The 19315-nt window shown below is 46.8% G+C and overlaps 1 protein-coding gene across 8 annotated transcripts in view; it reads left to right on the forward strand.

The window, feature by feature from the left end:
- The window catches only part of CELF6 (CUGBP Elav-like family member 6), a 37408-nt gene extending 18610 nt beyond the window's left edge, over positions 1-18798 (forward strand). For 4 of the 8 annotated variants that reach the window (XM_033440012.2, XM_033440014.2, XM_049706494.1 and 1 more), the window contains 9 exons: positions 13876-14004; positions 14106-14185; positions 14343-14486; positions 14598-14964; positions 15187-15249; positions 15505-15585; positions 15672-15815; positions 16436-16591; positions 17457-18798. In XM_033440012.2, coding sequence (XP_033295903.1) covers positions 13876-14004; positions 14106-14185; positions 14343-14486; positions 14598-14964; positions 15187-15249; positions 15505-15585; positions 15672-15815; positions 16436-16563 — 1136 coding nt within the window. In that variant the 3' untranslated portion in view covers positions 16564-16591; positions 17457-18798. The remainder of the gene's footprint in view (positions 1-13875; positions 14005-14105; positions 14186-14342; positions 14487-14597; positions 14965-15186; positions 15250-15504; positions 15586-15671; positions 15816-16435; positions 16592-17456) is intronic. The other 4 variants (XM_033440015.2, XM_049706493.1, XM_033440013.2 and 1 more) reach the window with 4 other exon arrangements.
- The last annotated feature ends 517 nt before the right edge of the window (positions 18799-19315 follow it).

Raw genomic sequence — 19315 nt, forward strand, 5'->3', positions numbered from 1 at the left:
TGTCGGGGATGGTGGGCCCACTTCTGGAGTCAGGCCTACCTAGGGTTTATTACTAGAGCCTCCCTGGGTAAGGGGGGCAACTAGGGAGGGACCAGATTATTTAGCACCAGACAGCTCAGCCATCCCAGGTCAGACTGAAGAGGTATGGGGTCCCAGCATCCCCAGACCCAGAAGAGGCAGGAGATAGAGGCTGGACATAGAGGAAGGGAGTTCTTGCTACCTTGCCCCTGGAGAGAGTTCATTCCTGTTTTAACAGGTGGAACTTCCAGGTTTGTTTGAAGAACCAGGTTAGAGTTATTCTCCTTTTCCAGATCTTCTGATTACAGAGAACTCAGTCCAGTCTGGGTTGGAGCCATTCATTCCTTCATTTCAGTTGCCTTGGGAAAAAGATGAGGCTCGTAAGACAGATTTTGTAGGCCATATTAAGGAACTGAACTCTATGCTGAGGACCATGGAAAGTCTTCAAAAGTTTTTTTTTTTAGCTGCACTGTTTCCTAGTGCAGAAAGACTAATACTCCTTAAGAACAGGAGGGTTTGAGAGCCTGTGCTTTTTTTTTTAATCTTTATTAGAGTATAATTGCTTTACAATGTTGTGTTAGTTTCTGCTGTACAACAAAGTGAATCAGTTATATGTATACCTATATCCCCATATCCCCTCCCTCTTGCGTCTCCCTCCCACCCTCCCTATCCCACCCTTCTAGTTGGTCACAAAGCACCGAGCTGATCCCCCTGTGCTATGCGGCTGCTTCCCACTAGCTATCAGTTTTACATTTGGTAGTGTATATATGTCCATGCCACTCTCTCACTTTGTCCCAGCTTACCCTTCCCCCTCCCCATGTCCTCAGTCAATTCTCTATGTCTGCGTCTTTATTCCTGCCCTGCCACTAGGTTCATCAGTACAATTTTTTTAGATTCCATATATATGCGTTAGCATACGGTATTTATTTTTCTCTTTCTGACTTACTTCACTCTGTATGACAGACTCTAGGTCCATCCGAGCCTGTGCTTTTTGACAACCAGCTGAGTTCTGGCCGGCTTCCATACTGGAAAAGCAATACTAGCTTCTGGTGTCAGTTCTTGGTGTCTTTCTTGCCCTTGGGTGTTAAATCATTCCAAGAAATCTGCCTGGAGCCCTCCCTGACATTTGCGGACTCCCTCTTAAATAAGACTTTCTCCTGAGGGAGACGCAAGAGGGAAGAGATATGGGAACATATGTATATGTATAACTGATTCACTTTGTTATAAAGCAGAAACTAACACACAATTGTAAAGCAATTATACCCCAATAAAGATGTTAAAAAAAAAAAAAGACTTTCTCCCCACCTTAGGGAGGTCAGCCATGGCTTTTTATTAGGTAAAAGAAGCTGCCCAAGATCAGGGAGAGAATGGAACCCAATTGACAGACATTTATTGACTCCTAATAATTCTGCACATCCTCTCAGACTTCAGGCTCAGTGTCCACACCTACAAGGGACTCTAGTAGCTTCATAGCTCCATTGTGGAGTTCTTTCCTCCAAGAAATCCATTCTTCCTCCTTTTAGATTTTCTGATTTTGGTCTTTGATTCTCCACTTCTGGTCAAGATGTTATCATCCCACTTTGTCTTAAGGAGATATTTCCAAGCTTCCTCCCTCTCCTCCAAACACAAATCCTCCTTTTCCATCTCATTCTTTCCAGACTGGTTTTTGAGAAGTTCCAGGCTGCATACCAAACCTCTGGTTCACTTGTCCCAAGAATTTCTGCTTCTTGGGAAACTGTTAGGCATCAGGGCCAATGTTGGCCAACTTCTCAGCCCTGCCCACGAACACTAGACAGCTGAGAGGTCACCTGAGAGTACCTGAGTGAGCTAAGAAGCAGACAGATTGGGCTGTAGTTTGTTCAACCATCCAACCAGTATCTTTTGAGTAACTTACTCCACATTAGGAATGCAAGGCAGACCTGGCACCTGGCCTCATGGAGCTCTGGAGCTATAAGGGGATATAAACAGTAAAACAAAGCTATCATCCAGTGTGATCAATGCTTTTCAAGTCCTGGGGGATTGAAAAGCATTGGGGAAAACATGGGGCACCTTAGTCTGGGAGGTCAAGGTGGGCTCCCAGAGGTGGTAATATTTAAGCTGAGATCTCAAGGATGAACAAGAAGTAGTCAAATAGAAAAAGGAGGAGCAAGGGAGCAAGTATTTCAGGTGGAGGGAAGAGCATGTACAGAGCTCAGAAGAACATAATGCAACTTGGAGTCTGGTTCAGGAACTAAATTCAGGATGCTGGGGGCACACTTGCTGCTTGGAGTCCAACACCTCTTGCCAGGGTGAGGGCCACTGCCCAAAGGAGGCCTCCACGCTGATTATGCTTCTGCTTAGTCTAGTCCAGATGTCTTGGTCATCTGGGCTCCCAGCAGTGGCATCAGCATGAGTTTTATCATTTGCCTCCCCGTTTTTGTACAGGTTTTTCAGGTGTAATAGCATTGACATATTCTGTACATATGGCATTTCACCTCTACACCTGTTCAGATTCCGAGCAGCTCAAGAGAGCAGGAAAAGAAAATCTAGCTGAAAAGAGCTCTGCCTGGCAGTAGAATTCATAATTTTAGTAGTTATGTATAACATGGCTATTTCTTGACAAGTGATGGCTTTTTTCTTTCTTAACATCTTTATTGGAGTATAATTGCTTTACATTGCTTAAGTGATGGCTTTTAAAGAGCATATACTCCAAAGGCATCTGTGGATAATCCTTCTTGCAGTTTTGGATGACCAGATCTCTCAATTCTTTCGTGTTCCCACTCAAAATCACCAAATGTTCCCTGATACACATTTGGGAGACAGGAGGCATATGTACTAAGTCTTGCAAAACAGCTGGGTCTTTACAATTTACAAGTATTTTACTACCAACTGATCTGTGTTAGATACTAATCAAAAGGTGTTTCTTCTCTTCAGTGCTATTATATATCTCTTCAAAAGTGAGTTCAGGGATTCCCTGGTGGCGCAGTGGTTGAGAGTCCGCCTGCTGGTGCAGGGGACACGGGTTTGTGACCTGGTCCGGGAAGATCCCACATGCCGCAGAGCGGCTGGGCCCGTGAGCCATGGCTGCTGAGCCTGCGCGTCCAGAGCGCGTGCTCCGCAATGGGAGAGGCCACAACAGTGAGAGGCCCGTGTACAGCAAAAAAAAAAAAAAAAAAAAAGTGAGTTCAGCTCTCTGCTGAATTGTAACACAAATTAATGCTTTAGAAACTCAACTTTTAAAATGGTATTGAATTTGGTTTTGAAATGTAACATTTGACACCAATGTAGGACAGCTTGTCTCATTCAAGTCTTATCTCTGTTATCCCAAACATTCTATAAACCTTCAGAGTTAATGGTCACACCTGCCCTGATACAGTTAAGCCTTTGAGCTTGCATATTTTAAAATTATTCCTGGGCTTCCCTGGTGGCACAGTGGTTGGGGGTCCGCCTGCCGATGCAGGGGACACGGGTTCGTGCCCCGGTCTGGGGGGATCCCGCATGCCGCGGAGTGGCTGGGCAGGTGAGCCATGGCCGCTGAGCCTGCGCGTCCGGAGCCTGTGCTCTGCAATGGGAGGGGCCACGGCAGTGACAGGTCCACGTACCGCAAAAAAAAAAAAAAAATTATTCCTGAAATTAAATCCTTTGTTTACGGTTGATTAATAATGATTTTTACATCTGACAAAAATACTGGTATCAATGCAGACATAATCAAGGGGGTATCAAGGCAAACGTAATCTTCCAAAATTTTGCCATTTTTTTTCTGGAAGGGATTATTAGATTTTTCTTCCCATAAAACAGGGATCACTACTCAAATGCTATAGGAGCCAGGTAAGGAACCCTAAATGGGTGAGACTGTCATGACATAATGAAAGTTTCTGTTTTAATTATATTAAATTATATTAAATGTTGGCAACTAATTCAATTTTTAAAAGTGGGCCCGCATTGTGACAGCCTAACTAAACCTATCAGGTTTGCTTCTTCGGTCCAAAGGCTGCCATTTTCTTTCCCATCTGCCATACAGGAGTATTCTATTACGTACACATGCATGAGCTTTTTGACAAAAATAGTTACTTTACATTCTATCTCTTGAATTTTCATGCCAATGCAACAGAGTAGTATTACTCTTATTTTTAATCACTAGACATGAGGTTTGTGGTTGAAATGACCTATATTTTATTTTCTTATAACTTCTATTATAGGTCTGTTTTATTTTCACTTCCAGCCAATGTTGTAGAAATCAAAGTGTTAGCACAGCAGGGGAGAGCCTGAATAGAAGTAAAATTGTTTTCATTGAAAAAAAATGTTTAAAGCAAATTTATAAAAATATTTTTCATAACACCTTGGAAAGATACAGAGACATCCTGTCTTCTTCCCGCTATAACATTACCTACAACATCATTGTTCTTAAAACCACCCATTTGTTCCTAGGAGGAGACCAAACGGCTCCTCCTAAATCTGAAAGATCATAAGACTCTCTGTATAACCATGCTCTACAGGTCACAGACAGTCTCATGGACTTGATTCCCCCCACAAGCTTCTAGAATAGGTAGGGCAGGAAGAACTATTTCCTCCAAGTTTCCAAATAAGGAAACAGAGGCTCTGAGGGCAAAGCCATCTCTGACATTCCCCGTCTGACTTGGAGTCCCCTCATAGGCACTTCGAAATAACCTATATTTTAAACACACTGTATGTTGCATTACTTTTAGAAGTTACTGGTAGCACTTGCACATTCAATGCTTACAATGCAATAATAGTAGCAACACAAGATCTGCCCGATAGAAGGTCTGGGGCCCTCTTCTTTCATGGTCATCCCCTGCAGCCTTGGTGGCACTCAGAGTGCATCCAAGTCTTCATGGACTATATTATAGTAGCCTGTTAATGTATGCCAGCCCTATGTGTATGTTTATACATATATATTTATACATATGTTTAATGTATCCCAGTTCCCATAAATTCTGCAGTCAAGTCCCACACTGTTCATATACTCCATGCTCTGTGCCTATATTTTACATCCTGTGGCATTGAACAGTACACTTTTTTATTTTTTCAATAAATTTATTTACTTTTGGCTGTGTTGTGTCTTCGTTGCTGAGCACAGGCTTTCTCTAGTCATGGCGAGTGGGGGCTACTCTTCGTTGCGGTGCATGGGCTTCTCATTGCGGTGGCTTCTCTTGTTGCGGAGCGTGGGATTTAGGGACGCAGGGGTCAGTAGTTGTGGCACGTGGGCTCAGTAGTTATGGCATGTGGGCTCTAGAGCGCAGGCTCAGTAGTTGTGGCGCACGGGCTTAGTTGCTCCGTGGCATGTGCTATCTTCCCCGACCAGGGCTCGAACCCGTGTCCCCTGCATTGGCAGGCGAATTCTTAACCACCGCACCACCAAGGGAAGTCCTTTGAACAGTACACTCTTAAAGGAAAATTAATCTAATTTTCCAAAGTGAAATTATCTCATAATATACTAAAGGCGCCCATTTCTTTTTTTATATATAAATTTGTTTATTTTATTTATTTGTTTATTTTTGGCTGCATTGGGTCTTTGTTGCTGTGCGCGGGCTTTCTCTGGTTGTGGTGAGCGGGGGCTACTCTTCGTTGTGGTGCGCGGGCTTTTCACTGCGGTGGCTTCTCTTGTTGCGGAGCATGGGCTCTAGACACGCGGGCTTCAGTAGTTGTGGCTCACGGGCTTAGCTGCTCCGTGGCTTGTGGCATCTTCCTGGACCAGGGCTTGAACCCATGTCCCCTTCATTGGCAGGTGGATCCTTAACCACTGCGCCACCAGGGAAGCCCAAGGCGCCCATTTCTAATTAAATATACATAGTGCCAAAAACTTTTCCCTCAGCATTTGTGTTTAATTAAATGTGAACATTAAAATGTTTGCCTGAATGAAAATTCAAAGTTCATGTATTTCAAAATGTTAAATTAACCTCAAATTACATGAGGTCAGAGCTAGGGATCCCTAAATCCCTCAGACAATGGTAACTAAATAGATCTATTTTATCTGCTCTTCAGCATGGAGACTGTGGTTGATTTTTCCTAACTTAGATTATCTCTACTATGGAAACACTAAAAATAAGTTGAACTGTAAGTACCAATCATATAGGGAAAGTATTTTTTAGTTCTAAGGCAAAATCTTCAAAATCACTGAACTCCTGTATTTTCTTTCCTATCTTTCAAATTTTATAACATAAAATCAATAAATTCATAAGTCACAATTGTGATTGCTCTTTCCCCAACTTGGCTGTATTTTTTACTTAGCAAATATTTACAGATCCAAGATGCCTATGGTACAGAAATAGTTTAAGTAATAAATCCATGCAATCTTTTCACTTTAAGGGTTTTTTTTTTTACTTTAAAATTTAAAACTTTCTCTGAGGTAATGCCTCTGTTTTTTAATCTTCACATTTGGTTTAACTCAAAAGCCAATTATCTGTCATCACATCAACCCTCCTATAACCATCCTATAATTGTTTAATTTCTGCCTGAATTTGCAAGGGTTTGTTTAAATATCAGCCTGGATTTTGAGTAATAAACATATATTACTATCTAACTAAGTAAGCCATCTTTTCCAATTTTTTTTTCTAGGATTCTATTCTATTCAGTGTTTAACAACCAGACTTTAAGTTAAAGTTAAATTTTGAGCTAGAATTTTCAGAATTTCTTAATACTGGGACATATTCTCTGGCCTAAATCAGACACGGATCTTACCAACAACTGTTCTATTAGTCAGTTGACACTCATATCTGTCTTTGATCCTCACACTGATTTAATTCTAAAAAGTATTCTTCCAACTAAAACCTGACTGGATAAGGCTCACAGTACTGCATAAGACCTGGTAATGTCAAGTTAATGTTTCACTTCCTGAAATGCATTCTACCTCCGAAGGAAAAGAGTGGTGCTTTCCTTCAGTCTGACTCAGAGTGGATCACCCAAAGCTAATTGTTGTAACACTTTTAGGCCATGGCTGTGTCTGAACCTCTGACAAGCCCTTCAGGTACAAGTGTATAGCCCACAAAAGAAAAATGCATCTCCGGAGGCTGAGATCTTCTCTCTTAAGGGAACCTGAAAGCCCAGGCTTGGTCTACCTTTCTTACTCGCCTCCTGGCTCTCCTGGATCAGGATGAAGGAACAGTGGAGTCTCTGTTCTTTCTTAATCTAAGTCCCTATTTTTCAGGCCTCCTCCTTCACTGTATTTTTTTTTAATTGGGGTAAAACAGACATAACATCATCTTTACTATCTTTACCATTTTTAAGAGTACAGTTCAATACTGTTAGCAATACTCACATTGCTGTGCAACCTCCAGAACTTTTTCATCTTACAAAACTCAAAGTCTGTACCCATTAACCAATAACTCTCCATTTCTCCCTCCCTCCAGCCCCTAGCAACCGTCTTTTTGTGACTGGCTTATATCACTTAGCATAATGTCCTCAAGTTTCATCCATGTTGCAGCATGTGTCAGAATCTCCTTTTTTTTTTTTTTAACGTCTTTACTGGAGTATAATTGCTTTACAATGGTGTGTTAGTTTCTGCTTTACAACAGAGTGAATCAGCTATACATATACATATATCCCCATATCTCCTCCCTCTTGTGTCTCCCTCCCACCCTCCCTATCCCACTCCTCTAGGTCGTCACAAAGCACCGAGCTGATCTCCCTGTGCTATGTGGCTGCTTCCCACTAGCTATCTATTTTACGTTTGGTAGTGTATATATGTCCATGCCACTCTCTCACTTCGTCCCAGCTTACCCTTCCCCTCCCCATGTCCTCAAGTCCATTCTCTACGTCTGCGTCTTTATCCCTGTCCTACCCCTAGGTTCTTCAGAGCCCTTTTTTTTTTTTTTTTAGATTTTTCCTTCCTTTTAAAAGCCAAATGATATTCCATTGTACATATATACCATATTTTGTTTATCCATTCATTGCTTGATAGACATTTAGGTTGCTTCTACCTTTTGACTATTGTGGATAATACTAAGGTGAACATGAGTGTACAAATATCTCTTTGAGACTCTGCTTTCAATTCTTTTGTATATATACCCAGAACTGGTATTGCTGGATAATATGGTAATTCTATTTTTAATTTTTTGAGGAACCACCATACTGTTTTCCAGAGCGGCTTGTACCATTCAACATTAGTGCACATACATACATAATTTCTCCACATCCTTGCCAGCACTTATTTCCCCCCCGCTTTTTTAAAATAGCAGTCATCCTAATGGGTGTCAGTTGATATCTCGTAGTTCTGATTTGCACTTTCTTAATTATTAGTGATTTTGAGCATCTTTTCATATATTTGTTGGTCATTGTATATCTTCTTTGGAGAATTATCTATTCAGATCTTTTGCTCATTTTAAAAAATTGAATTATTTTTGTTGTTGAGTCATAGGAGCTCTTTATATATTCTGGATATTAAACTTTTATCAGATATATGGTTTGCAAATATTTTCTCCCATTCTGTAGGTTGCCTTTTCACTCTGGTTGTGTCCTTTGATGCACAGTAGTTTTAAAATTTGATGTAGTCCAAAATTTCTATTCTTATTTTGTTGCCTGTGCTTTTGGTGTCATATCCAAGGAATCATAGCCAAATGCAAGGTCATGAAGCTTTCCCCCTGTTTCTTCTAGGAGTTTTATAGTTTTAGCATTTATGTTTACATTTGATCCATTTTCATTTAATTTTTGTATACAGTACAATGTAAGGGTCCAACTTCATTCTTTTGTATGTAGATGTCCAGCTTTCTTAGCAACATTTGTTTAAAAGACTGGCACTCTTGTCGAAAATCAATTGACCATATATGTGAGGGCTTATTTCTGGCCTTTCTATTCTACTCCATTGGTCTAAATGTCTCTCTTTATGCCAGTACCACACTTTGATTACTGTAGCTTTGTAATAAGTTTTGAAATCAGTTAGACTGAGACCTCCAAAATTCTTTTTCCCCCCAAGATTTTTTGGCTATTCAGGATCTCTTGAGATCCCATATGAATTTTAGGATCGATTTTTCTGTTTCTTAAGAAAATGCCACTGAAATTTTGATAGGTATTGCATTAAATCTGTAGATTGCTTTGGGTATTACTGACATCTAACAACATTAAGTCTTTCAATTCATGAACATAGGATGTCTTCCATTTATTTGCATCTTCTTCAGTTTTCTTCAACAATATTTTGTAGTTTTCAGGATACAAGTCTTTTGCAGCCTTGTTTAAATTTATTCCTAAGTATTTTATTCTTTTTGATGCTAACTGAAATAGTTTTCTTAATTTCATTTTCAGATTGTTCATTGCTAGTCTATAGAAACACAACTGATTTTTTTGTTGATTTTTAAAAATAAATAAATTTATTTATTTATTTATTTTTGGCTGCATTGGGTCTCTGTTGCTGTGTGCGGGCTTTCTCTAGTTGCAGTGAGCGGGGGGCTACTCTTTGTTATGGTATGCGGGTTTCTCATTACGGTGGCTTCTCTTGCTGCGGAGCACGGCTCTAGGCCTGCGGGCTTCAGTAGTTCTGGCATGTGGGCTCAGTAGTTGTGGCACACAGGCTTAGCTGCTCCACGGCATGTGGGATCTTCCCAGACCAGGGCTCGAACCCATGTCCCCTGCATTAGCAGGCAGATTCTTTTTTTTTAAAATAAATTTATTTATTTATTTATATTTTTAATTTTTGGCTGCGTTGGGTCTTCGTTGCTGCGCGCAGGCTTTACTAGTTGCGGCGAGTGGGGGCTACTCTTTGTTGTGGTGTGCGGGCTTCTCATTGCGGTGGCTTCTCTTGTTGAGGAGCATGGGCTCTACATGCACGGGCTTCAGCAGTTGTGGCTCGTGAGGTCTAGAGTGCAAGCTCAGTAGTTGTGGCACACAGGCTTAGCTGCTCTGTGGCACATGGAATCTTCCCGGGCCAGGGCTTGAACCCATGTCCCCTGCATTGGCAGGTGGATTCTTAACCACTGCGCCACCAGGGAAGTCCCTGTTGATTTTTTTAATAGGAGAACTTTGCTGAATTTGTTTCTTAGTTCTAATAGTTTTCTTTTGGAATTAAAGCCGTACTTGGGCTTCCCTGGTGGCGCAGTGGTTGAGAGTCCGCCTGCCGATGCAGGGGACGTGGGTTCATGCCCTGGTCCGGGAAGATCCCACATGCCGCAGAGCGGCTGGGCCCGTGAGCCATGGCCGCTGAGCCTGTGCGTCCAGAGCCTGTGCTCCGCAACGGGAAAGGCCACAACAGTGAGAGGCCCGCATACAGCAAAAAAAAAAAAAAAAAAAAAAGCCCTACTTGATACTCATCAGATCTGTTCAGGAGACTTTGTTTCCCCTGGATATTTTCTTCACTCATTTCCTAGTCTTCCTTGGATCCTTATGCTGCAGTCATCACTGAGAATGTCAGAGCATCAAATGCTGCCATCAATAGGATCTCCTGGGTTGGTATTTGGATGGAAAGGTGGACTGGTAATTTTAGGATGTGTCTGATGGTTGGTACCCCAATGCGATTTCTTGTCCCTGCACTGTTTCTACGATCATGATGTCCCACCAACATGGAAGTGAGTGGTTGTGGAGGGCTTAGAAGCCAGAAACTTGGGACTCCTTTGGGCCAACTTGGGCAGAGCCTTCTTTCTAGAACAGCATCTTGATACCTTTCCTGAGGAAGATGGCGTGGACTGACTCTGACTCTGGGCTTCCAACCCCATCATTTGCTACCTTAGAATCCCTGTACGATCAGCTGCGCAAGACAGCTTTATGGAGATGAACCTCTAGGGTCCAAACAACTTGATTTGGGTTCAAAAAAGCATTTGGTAGAAGAGCAAGGAGTATACACAGGTGGCCATCATGAAAATGCAGTTACACCGTTCAACTGTGTGTCTTTCCAACTATGTCTCAACTCCACACTGATGCTATCTTCCAATTCCATCCACTCCAGGAAAGTTGAGCCTCCCAGTTTGAATTTCCATCTTTCTAGGGACCCACCCACCACTCATGGAATGATTTTATTCAGACATTTCCGACCTACCTCTTACAGAATCCTTTTCTACCAAACTGGTATAGTTTGACCTAGAGGATATTGCATTTTCTGGGCTAAATCCCATCATCTCCATCTCTCTGGGAGCATGCATCGGCCCTGAAAATCTTCAGGGGTGTGGATTTGCAGGCTACTCTCAGGAGTCTAGCCTGTAATTCTCTTTGACCAGGTCTCTTAAGAAACTTATCCCACCATTTCAGGATCATCTGATGCTTATATTCACTGTGACCCAGATCATCCTCCTGTCAAACACCATGAAGGTCCCTGTAAAGTGGCAAAGAGGACACCAGGATTCAAGGTGACAGCTGTGAAATGGGCAGCATAGAGATTAGCCCATAGCCCAACCTCATTTCAATTTCAAATTCTGTACAGCCCAGTAGTCTAGAACCATAGAGTCAGTGCCCTATCATGGAAATGCAAATTCTTAATTTGGGAGACTCTCACTGGAACAGAAGGATCAGAGAATTTCATGGTCTGTGACATGAGCTGTGACTGACCACCATCATCAGAAAAGAGCAGAAAGAGGAAGAGCAGATGAAGGATCGGACCACTGTTCACACAAACCTCTTTACTGTCCTGGGGGCTCCATCTCAGCCATGACCTCTCTCTTCCTACCTAGGGCTACCTGGATGCTGTTCCATGTGGCATGACAGCTTACCTAGGTGCTGTCATCATCTTGCAGACCCTACCCAATGTCACAGCTGCACTATAAATTAGGGCATCATGAAGCCCTGAGACTCTGGAGACCCTAGGATCTTCTCCAGCCCCTCCTGGGTCTCTTGTAGACGCATGGGCATAATTTAGTTTCATAGCTCAGAATAATAACAATCTCAGAGGGTTTGATTCCCTGACCAAATAGGGCCTGTCTTCCAATGTCAAGGCAAAGCCACCATCAGATTAGTCAAGAGAATCATGAAAGACCTTTCCTGACTTCTCAGGTTCCTGAAGAGAATGATCTCAGATGCCTCTTCATACACCATGTGGAATTCTATTTTCTATCTTTTAGGTCAGTGGTTTACAAAGGACTTTCCTTGGAGTCCCCTCTAGGGAGTACCAGGGGAAGATGAAGCAAGAGGAACTCCAGCCCTCCTCCTACTTTTCTCCTTTTCCAAGCAGTTCTACTTTTCTCTTACATTTTGAGCTTCATCCTAATATTTTTGTTAGAACAATGGATTTCACAGCTGTTTTAAAAGGTTAGGAAACCAGTGATCCATTCCAAGGGCACTATTCTGTGGCTAACCCTCCCAGGAGTGAAGTATACCCACTGGTTTGTACTCTCACCACAGAAGGTTGGTACCTCTACTGGAATTCTGGCCACAAGTACATTATCTATCCTTTCCCCATCAGGATTTCTGGGCAGTAATCCTCTGGACAGAGGGCAGGATTCTGCTGAAACACACTCTGTCCCACATAAGCCACAGCTCCTGCTCTCCATACAGACACAGCATTAACAGGCAGGCGACAGATACCAAGGTACCCAGGGCAGCCTAGGCTGAACCCCACACCATCCAGGTGAAATATGGACACACACACATAGCCTTGTTGGAGATTCCCTCCACTGCTAATTTCGGCCTTTTCACTTTCCTTTTCACTGTCACCCAGGCTTCAGTCTATGACCTTCACCAGCCTTGTTTCCTTTGCACTCAGGATCCAAGGACCCCCATCAGCCTGGCCAAGCTTGTCAAAGAGTGAAGGAGTTTGGGATGGGTTTTCTTGGGCTTCAGGATCTCAGAGGTGAAGTCTGAAGCCAGATTCCCACCCACTCTTTCTCTCCCAACTTGTATTACGCCGATGAAGCCCCATCTCAAAATCAGAGACTTACCTTGGTGCAGATGAGAGAGGCTTTGACAGCAGGACCTGTGGGCTGGGCTCCTCTATCACACACTCCTGGATAGTGCTCCTGAGGCCCGACTTGCTGGATGTGCAGCTAAGCCCTGGTTTCCAGCCCCAGCTCTCCAGCTTTCTCCAAGGTCACGGGGCCCAGCTTACGGCCCCTCTCTGGGCATCTCTACCATTCCCATAGGAAGGGTGGACACAAGGAAGGATCCTCAGGTGGCCATCCAGGTCTATAGGCAGAACCTGTTCTCCCATAGCATGAACACCTGGGGAGAGATCAAGGCAGGAAAACAGGGGAAGTCAGAGAGGAGGCAGCAGGGCTCAGTGAGGGTCCTGGAAGCTCAGTGAGGGAATAAGGGAGGTAAGGAAAGGGGTCATGAGTTCAGTAAGCATAGTGGGCAAAATGCCAATGTTAGAGGATCAGGAACCCAAGCTTCCTGTTCTCTTTAGGCCTTTGGGAGGGGCACGCAGGTTGAGTTGGGTGCTGGAGTTGGGGATTCATCATTCCAGTGCTCATGGTCTGGGGTTGAGGCAGTGCAATGAGACAACTGCTTTCTGTGCTGTTTTTTTTTTTGACCCAGAATCCTGGACTCTAGCCACTGCCATCAGGCTTATCAGGAGGGTGTACTTATCTTCTCCAGACCCAGTATGAATACAAGGACTCCTCTGAGGACTCCCCTCCCTTAATAGGGCTGAAATGGTCCAAAATAGCATTTCCCAGACTCTAAGAACAGAAGGGTCAAACATATAAAATGATGCATGTAGGGCTCTATCCAACCAAAAATATGGACTGAATCATTCCCACAAGAGCAACAATGAGTTCCAGGACCCAGGTTTTCCTGATGGAAATCTGGAGTTTCTCTCCTCCAGATCTGTCTGTAGGTCATCCTGCCCCTCAAAGAAACCTAACCTTGTGGCCCCAAGTGAGTAGGGCCTGCTCACTCACCTCTTCCCAGAGCCAGACCGTGGTTAACTACCTTCCTAGGCTCCTCCTGTTACTCTGGGGAGTCCAAGAGGTCTTAGGGTTCCCAGGTGACTCCTGGATTTGTCCCCAGAGGACCGAAAACTGTTTGTGGGTATGCTGGGCAAGCAGCAGGGTGAGGAGGACGTCAGACGCCTGTTCCAGCCCTTTGGCCACATCGAGGAGTGCACCGTCTTGCGGAGCCCCGATGGCACCAGTAAAGGTGACTTGAGCTGACCCCTGGATTTCCTGATGACCCCGCCTCACTCCGGACCACATGACCCTTTGGCCTCTGTGACCTGAGCCACCTCTATCCTGCCCCAGGCTGTGCCTTTGTGAAGTTCGGGAGTCAAGGGGAAGCTCAGGCGGCCATCCAGAGTCTGCACGGCAGCCGGACCATGGCGGTGAGGGCGGGCGCCGGGGCCCGGGGTGAGACCAGGGGTCTGGGGACTGGCTCCTCTTCCCCACATGCCGGGGAAAGGGCCTGAGGAGCAAGGCCCTCGGCCCAGAGCCGGGGCTGAGGTCTAGACCCGTCCTTGCAGCCTTCCCTGCCTTACCCAGGGCGCCTCGTCCAGCCTCGTGGTCAAGCTGGCGGACACGGACCGCGAGCGCGCGCTGCGGCGGATGCAGCAGATGGCGGGCCAGCTGAGTGCCTTGCAGCCGGCGCCGCTGCCGCTGGGGGCCTGCGGAGCCTACACCACCGCTGTAAGTGCCTGGCCCGGCGGGCGCGGGCGGGCAGCGGGTGACGGGGGGTGGGGCGCCGGGGCAGATGCCCGCCGCTGGGCCCTCCACACCCGGCCTTCTTCCCTCCCAAAGATCCTGCAGCACCAGGCGGCCCTACTGGCGGCGGCGCAGGGCCCGGGCCTCGGCCCGGTGGCCGCAGTGGCGGCACAGATGCAGCACGTGGCGGCCTTCAGCCTGGTAGCCGCGCCGCTCTTGCCGGCTGCAGGTACTGCGCGCAGGGGGCGGGGCCCGCGGCGGGGGCGGGGCGAGGCGGGGCTGCGGCCTGACTCTTCCACTTCCTCGCCACCTGCAGCCAATTCTCCGCAGGGCGGCGGCCCCAGCACGCTTCCGGGTCTCCCGGCGCCCATCGGGGTTAATGGATTCGGCCCCCTGACCCCCCAGACCAACGGGCAACCTGGCTCGGACAGTCTCTACAATAACGGGCTCTCTCCTTACCCAGGTGGGCCCCCCCCACCCGCTCCGCCCATATCTCCCCCAAAATGGAGTGGGGAGCGGGGGCCTGGGGGGGGGCGGGTGGCAGGGCCTGGTCTCCTTGAGAAGGGACTCCTCCTCCTTCCCTGCTGCCTCTCACAGCCTCCCTCCACACTCCCTGCGTTCTCACCTTACCCTGCCCGCCCACCGGCCCACCTTCACTGTGGGCCTTGCGCCCCTCTCTCCCCAGCCCAGAGTCCCGGCGTGGCTGACCCCCTGCAGCAGGCCTACGCTGGGATGCACCACTACGCAGGTTTCACTTGGCGCTACGCGGCCTGGGGGGTTTGAAGGGCCCCAGAAAGTAATAGGGAGATTTGGGGGTGGGGGGGGTTAGGCTCTGTGCTGAGGAGTCCGACCCTCCTTTCGCCCACCCTTGGACCCAGAACGACCTTTCTAGGGGTGAGGGTTACTGTGCACTGGCTGAGTTGGTCAAAGGTGGCCAGGCAGATGGGGCCCTGATTGGGGGTGGCTCCTGGGGGTCACTGCCCACTCCCACCTCTGTCTCCAGCAGCCTATCCGTCGGCCTATGCCCCAGTGAGCACAACTTTTCCCCAGCAGCCTTCAGGCCTGCCCCAGCAGCAAAGAGAAGGTGAGGGACAGGGGTCTGGAGATCAGGGCCTGGTGGGGCTGGACTCAGGATTCCTCCCCTGAACCAGCCTGCTCCCGTTCCTGCAGGCCCCGAAGGCTGTAACCTCTTCATCTATCACCTGCCTCAGGAGTTTGGTGATGCAGAACTCATCCAGACATTCCTGCCCTTTGGAGCCGTTGTCTCTGCCAAAGTCTTTGTGGATCGAGCCACCAACCAGAGCAAGTGTTTCGGTGAGCTGAGCCCCATCCCTAGGCCTCTCCCACTCCCAACTTCGAGATTCCTTACAGACCCTAAGACTGTACCTCCGGAAGTCAGTGACTCCTAGAAACTGAGTGTATAGCACTCAACAGAGTCACAGACCAGTGATGAGGCTAAGCCCAGACAAGGGACAAGTCTATTTCAGGTTCACCTGGGAAGGTCAGGTGTCTGGTAGATCTTCAACCAGGTTAGGCTTTAGAGTCTAGCCAGGGCAGGTGGAGTCTGGGTCTGGGACCAGAGATCCCCTCCAACTGCAATTCAGAGGACCAGAATGGGGGCTGTGGAGAGAGAGTTTTCCCACTCCAGAGAAAGACAGGGAAACACCCCATCAACACACTACCTGCCTCCCCAATACACACACTCAGAATTACCTCCTGTCCTTCCAAGAATCACACGTTTAGGAAACTCAGGCCACTTGCCTGTGTAAGTACGAGCATGTGTCCGTGTGTGTGCACACGTGCAAACACTGGAGGGTGGAGGAGTACTGATTGATGGAACTGGCCTGAGGGGGCAAGGAGAAGGGGCTGGTCATAGAGAAAGGAGGCCCTGCCAGGCAGAGTTCCCAGCTAACCTCTCTGCACACACCCTCCAGGGTTTGTTAGCTTTGACAATCCAACCAGTGCCCAGACAGCTATTCAGGCCATGAATGGCTTTCAGATTGGCATGAAGAGGCTCAAGGTCCAGCTAAAGAGGCCCAAGGATGCCAACCGGCCTTACTGATCTACTCTCACTGACCAGCCACAGAAAGGTGAGTCCTTAGTGAACCCCCGGCAGATGGGGCCTGAGTGCTGGAGGCGCTCCCAGCTTTGATATTCCTTTTGGGATGCTGGGGGCACCGACCCCTGAAAAAGTCTGGGAGAGAAGAGCCAGGAGTTAGGAGGAATCCTCAGTCTGAGGCTGTTTTTTTCCTTCAGTCTAAGGACTGAGATAAATTAGACAAAATTCCTGCCCCCACAGTCTGGGAGAGACAATTACAGTAAGATCCAACCAGTTCGTTCCACTCCAGAGATAGCCACAGGGGACCATAGTAGAGAATTCCTGTGTGGGGAGGGCAGGGGGGTGGAGAACGAGACTAGAAAAGTAGGTTTGTGCTAGCTTGTGAAGGGTCTTAAAGGCCATGAGTTTGGACTTTATCCTGAAGATGGTAGAGGACCACTGAGGAGTTTAAGCAAAGAAGGGACAGGATGTAAGGGCTGGGATAATGGCAGTGAACATGGAGATGAGGAGAGAAGCAAATACACTGAAGATGCAGGATCTACAGGGTGTGATGGTGATGGGGAGGGCTATGACAAGCTCTCAGGTTTCTGGCAGGGCCGGCTGCCTGTGACTTTTAGAGATTGCTGTCTCAGAAGATCCACAGGACCCTGCCGCACTTGAACTACCCCCAGGGAGCACTCTGGAGGGGGTGCTGGGCTGAGGTCATCTGCCCAGGACCCAGGGTCTGGCTTCAGTGGAAGCCTGAGGTCCAGCCACTCACCTGAGCCTGAGGTCCAGCCACTCACCTGTCACGGATAGGGCAAGCTGCTCTTCTTGTCTTGCCCTCCAGAGTGATTTTTTCCTTTTTTTCCCTTTCTCTCTCCTTATCAATTAATACCCAACATTGGAAACTGAAGAGTGAGAAGAAAGGAAAAGAAAAGCACAGAAATGCTTGAGCAGCCCTTCCTGAAGGAGCAGCCACAGATGGAGGTGGACCCAAGGCCAGTGCCTGGGCTCAGGCCACTTTAAGGATTGTTTTCACCAAGTGGGTTGTTCTGTGCCTGTGATGTAGAGCTCAGGCTGGCAAGGCCGCTGGGGCTGGCTGAGGAGTGACTGTCTAGGGGAACCAGCAGAGGGCCTTGGGGGCTGCCAAGGGCTTCTCCACAAGGGAAGCCCAGATTTACTTCTTTCAAAATCATATCATTCCTTAGAGTTTAGGGACCAAAGGACTATTGCTTTTTAAAGAATTATATATATATATATATATATATATATATATATATATATATAAAAATTAAAACAAAGAAACAAAAAAATCACAAGAGAAACAAAAAGGACAGTATAGAGTCTAATAAAAGCTGCCTTTAAATATCCCTAGGAGGCAGGGTGAAGGAGACCCTTGAAGACCCCAACCTAGGCAGAGGAAGGCTGTGGAAAGATTGTTCTGTGTCTCATTCCCTCTTAACGCCCCCCACCTCCACCCCACCACCTTTTAAAAATAATGAAGGACTTGAGGTCTGGGCTCATATGCAGGTAACAAGAGAGTTATTGAAGCAGTGAACCCACAGTTCCCAAACTCAGAGAGCATCCACGAAGAGGCCTCAAGGAGGAGCTCTGGCCTGCCCTGCTCTTTGCCACCCCGAAAAACCCCTTAAGCCAGCAGGGGTGGGAACCTGCCTTTCCTTCTTGACAGCCTTTGCCGTGGAACCACTGCTTCCTCAGGCAGGAAGAAAGGGAGTTTGGACTGCCCCAGCCTTTCCCTTCCCCATCCAGTTAGACAGAGGCCCTGCCTTTGGCTGAGCCGAGACACCTCCTGTTTCCCCGAGACACCTCCTGTTTCCCCTCACCTTGAGCCAGCCCCAGTGTCCCCTTGCTCCAGACCACCTTCTGTCTCTAAGTTTGCCCACCGGTAAAGTAGATTCAGGATATATGTAGAGGGCTCTGACAACAGACTTGGAAGGTTCGCTACTGTATATACTGCCATTGAGAAGGGGATAATTTTCAATTATGTAGAAGCTTCAGAATTTAGAGGTCCCTCTTTACCCAGGACCTGGGAGGGAAGTAGATGTTTTGCCAAAATACTTCATCATTCCTTTAAAAACTACATCTTTCCTATGCAAGAGTGTCTCAATGTGCTTATCCAAGGTGCTTCTAGATGGTGAGCAGTGTTCAGCTTAGAAGTGGTGTGTGCTCTGTCTGTCTGTCTTTGTCTGTCTGTTGTATACAGTGGGTACCATATAAAGCTGATCGATGGTGGTGCTTCCTGCCTGCTTCTGTGAGATGGGCAAAAGATTCAGCTTAGAGCACCATGACTCACTTGCCTTGGTCAGCCTTTCCTGGGCCTGCAGGGCCTTGCACATAACTTTTCCTAGGAGGATAATTTTCCCTCTACCCCACAGACCTGGATCAAACTAGTCTGGGGCCCCAGTTGTGTGGTGGGCACTCTGGTCCCTAGATGTTGCTGAGACTGGAGGCCTCTGATCTGATATCACATCAGACAATAAAGCATGTGGGGGTGGGGGCAGCGGGTTCCTCCTTAATAAGAGTTTCTAAGAAAATTTGTTCCCACCTGTTCCTCTGTCTTTGACTCGTTTTTGGAGGGAATGGAATGAAAAATAACATTGCCAGGTAAGGTGTGGTAGTTCACAGGGCTGACACGTAGACTGACCACCCTGGACACAGATGGGAATGTTAACACCTGCACATTCAAACAGCTGTTCACATGGAGGCATAGAGACCCGTCACTGCTAGGTGCTAAGCACTCATAGTTGGGGGA

The sequence above is a fragment of the Orcinus orca genome, chromosome 2 (genome assembly GCF_937001465.1).
Source record: "Orcinus orca chromosome 2, mOrcOrc1.1, whole genome shotgun sequence".
Lineage (NCBI taxonomy): Eukaryota > Metazoa > Chordata > Mammalia > Artiodactyla > Delphinidae > Orcinus > Orcinus orca.